This window comes from Erigeron canadensis, chromosome 6 (genome assembly GCF_010389155.1).
Source record: "Erigeron canadensis isolate Cc75 chromosome 6, C_canadensis_v1, whole genome shotgun sequence".
Classification (NCBI taxonomy): Eukaryota; Viridiplantae; Streptophyta; class Magnoliopsida; order Asterales; family Asteraceae; genus Erigeron; species Erigeron canadensis.
This window is the reverse complement of record NC_057766.1, coordinates 16,904,347-16,907,863: the sequence shown is the minus strand read 5'-3', so window position 1 is coordinate 16,907,863 and position 3,517 is coordinate 16,904,347. Positions and strand designations below refer to the sequence as shown.

Below are 3,517 nucleotides of genomic sequence, written 5' to 3'. Positions count from 1 at the left end.
TTAAACTTAACCCTCTATTTATTAGACATAATTCGGTTAAAGTTTACTTGGAAAATAAGCTAGACAAAGACTTACAAGGCCTTTGTCATGCCCCCCCCCCCCCCCCCCCTTAGCATTTAGGGTCCAAATCCATTTTTCAATTTCACATTTTAATCATCTTCTTTAATCAATTAAATATAATTAACCCTTTAATTATGTTTAATTAATCATTCCGTAATCAAACTAATCAATATATTACTTTAATATATCAATTAATATTATCGAGTTACCGTGTTATTTTGTGTGATCCCGTAGGCTTAAACTATTCCCGGACATGCAATTTATAATAAGATGATCACACTCCAACAATACACAGTCATGTTTCTATCAAGACAAGTGATCAACAAATAAGACTAGATAAGTTGTATGAGATAGCACTTGAAATTGCACGAGGTCTTGATTACTTTCATTGTGGATGCAATGCATCTGGATATAAAGCCTCATAACATCCTCCTTGATGAAGATTTCTGCCCAAAAATAGCATATTTTGGGCTTGCTAAATTGCACTCAAGGAAAGATAGTATAGTTTCAATGTTGGAGGCGAGAGGCACCATTGGATATATTGCCCCTGAAGTTTTCAACAGAAACTTTGGAGTAGTGTCCCATAAAGCCGATGTGTATAGTTATGGGATGCTAATACTAGAAATGGTTGGCGGAAAAAGCAATGTCGATGCTGGTGTTGGTTCCGGACACACTAGAGCTATTAGGATCATCTTAGCCATAGCAGCGTACCATGACTTTGAGATATGGCAAATGGATGTCAAAACCGCCTTCTTGAATGGTTTTATAGACGAGGAAGTCTATATGGTACAACCAGAAGGTTTTGTCGATCCTAAATATCCCAACAAAGTATGCAAACTTCAAAGGTCCATTTATGGACTAAAGCAAGCATCAAGGAGTTGGGATAAAAGGTTTGATGAAGAGATCAAAAAGTTTGATTTTGTTCAGAATCCTGATGAGCCATGTGTATATCGCAAAGCTAATGGGAGTAATGTTACTTTCCTTGTCTTGTATGTCGATGACATATTGATAATAGGAAATCACATTCCAATGTTAAAAGACGTTAAATCTTATCTTGGAAAGTGTTTCGCTATGAAAGACTTGGGTGAAGCAGCATTCATGCTTGGAATCAAAATCTATAGAGATAGAAATAAACGGTTGATCGGATTAAGTCAAAGTGTGTATATAGATAAGATCTTGAAGAGGTTCAAGATGGAAAATTCTAAGCGCGGGAACTTGCCTATGCAAGAAGGACTTAATTTATCCAACAAGAATGGTGCTTCTACACATGAAGAGGTGGAGCGTATGAAGAGAGTCCCTTATGCTTCGGCGGTGGGACCTATCATGTATGCGGTTAGATGCACTAGACCTGATGTTGCGTTCGCGCAAAATATAGTAAGCCGATATCAGCAAAATCCCGGAGAGGATCATTGGACTGCTGTGAAAAACATTCTTAAGTACATGCGTGCTACTCAAGAATTATTTTTGGTGTATGGAGGAAATCCAGATCAAGAGCTTAAAGTCACTGGATACTGTGATGCTGGATTTCAGACTGATAAGGATGATACCAAGTCTCAGTCAGGGTATGTCTTCATTTTGAATGGAGGAGCAGTAGATTGGAAGAGTAAGAAGAAATCTACCGTTGCTATGTTTACTACAGAGTCTGAGTATATAGCTGCTTTGGATGCAGCAATGGAAGCTGTCTGGATCAGAAATTTTCTTTCTGGGCTTGATGTGATGCCATCAAATAATACACCTATGGATTTGTACTGTGACAATCCTGGAGCAATTGTCATTGCCAATGAACCTGGAGTTCAAAAGGGTGCCAGACATTACCAAAGGAGATATCACTATGTTCGAGAGCAAATCGAATCACGTGAAATCAATTTACTCAAAGTTCACACAGATTATAACTTGGCGGATCCTTTTACAAAGGCATTGTCAAAGGAAAGCTCAACAAGCATGCAGAAGGCTTAGGCCTTAGATATTGCTAAGTTATATCATGTAAATTTGTGATTGGTATTTAGATAATGGGATGTTAAACAATTGTTATTTTCAATAAATGAATTTTTATATGCAGCATAAGTGGTTTCATTTTTTATAATAATTGTGTCCTATATTTGCATGTTTAAATCTATGAATATTAGTTGAATATTCTAAATGTCTATTGTTGATTAATTATATGGGAATATAATTAAAGTAAGACAATTAGGAGAGACTGGTGAAAATATTTAAGAGAATATTTTGAAGATGGTGGATCGTACCAAACTCATATGATATTCAAAAGGTGAATATTGGACTTACCCCACAAAACGAATTCTCATTTTATGGATCGGCGTCATTAAATGAAATTCGTGAAATGGTTACTTTATTTATCCTTTGACTTGAGATACAAGTGACTTATGCATGTATGGATTGCATTTCTTGATATAGTTCCTAACTGTCCTGAACAAGGCAGTAATAAAGAGATATTTTCAGAAATGTTAAAAAACGACATGGCTAGACACTTATAGTCAATACAGGATTTGTTCCTTCAATTTGCAACTGAAATATGATACCATTTGGCGCCCTCATTAATTAATTGAAGATGTTTGTGTGGCCAAGAAGTTGTCTTGACTAATTTGTTAATCTTAATTAATTGTAGAAATGAGAAATATAATCGTTAAATTATGAAATGACATTGATCCATATTCATAATTAACAAGGGTATCTGAACAAAGGGATATTAAGGACTAAATCATTTCAACTTGGAAATTTAAGAATCTATTCTTAAATATTTCCGGGAGCATTGAAGTGTTGCTAGACGTCAACCAATATTATTGCCTTTATAATAAAATGCTTAGGTGGGAGCTGTTGGAGTGTGATCATTTTATTATAAATCGCATGTCCGGGAATAATTTAAGCCTACGGGGTCACACGAAATGACACGGTAACTCGATTATATTAATTGATATATTAAAGTAATATATTGATTAGTTTTGTAACACCCCACTAAAGCGGAATATACGGGATGTACAGATAAGCACAAGCACGCACAGTACAAGTTCAAACACAGCCTACAACATTAAGGAATAAGAAGTATCATAAGTTATTACAGCATTTGGGAAAAACCCTGAATTAGATAATATTCCAAAGACAGAACAATTATCTTAAGTACTCCTTGAACTCAGAACAGGAACAAGCAAAAGGAAGTCTTCACAGCCACTAATCTTGAACGCCTGAACAATCTCCATAGAAGTAAGCTGGAAGTAGGAAGACTCCTATGCTAAGAGAACTAAGAACCTAGCCTGAAAAGCATGTAAGTTCAAAAGGGTCAACTACAAAAGTAGTTGGTGAGATTCACATAAAGTACTTATTATTTATACATAATATTAGTATGTATATTAAGAACAAGTCATAAGATCTATACGTCTGTCAAAAGTACTTTGTAATATCAAGAATAGTTTTGGAATATGTATTGTACTTAATATGTATGTAT

At 35.2% G+C, this 3,517-nt stretch overlaps 1 protein-coding gene across 1 annotated transcript; it reads left to right on the top strand.

The window, feature by feature from the left end:
• The first annotated feature begins 459 nt into the window (after window positions 1–459).
• LOC122604372 (rust resistance kinase Lr10-like) lies at window positions 460–3,192 on the top strand. The gene is made up of 3 exons (XM_043777266.1): window positions 460–717; window positions 1,591–1,861; window positions 3,137–3,192. The coding sequence occupies exons 1-3, from the start codon at window positions 460–462 to the stop codon at window positions 3,190–3,192; spliced, it is 585 nt and encodes a 194-aa protein (XP_043633201.1).
• Window positions 3,193–3,517: the final 325 nt, after the last annotated feature.

Excerpts from the sequence above, each read along its gene's own strand:
- LOC122604372 (XM_043777266.1), top strand. The coding sequence starts at position 460 with ATGCATCTGGATATAAAGCCTCATAACATCCTCCTTGATGAAGATTTC. Across the intron at positions 718-1,590 it reads AAAGCAATGTCGATGCTGGT|ACTGATAAGGATGATACCAA; the intron begins GTTGGTTCCGGA and ends GCTGGATTTCAG. Across the intron at positions 1,862-3,136 it reads TGAACCTGGAGTTCAAAAGG|CATTTGGGAAAAACCCTGAA; the intron begins GTGCCAGACATT and ends AAGTTATTACAG.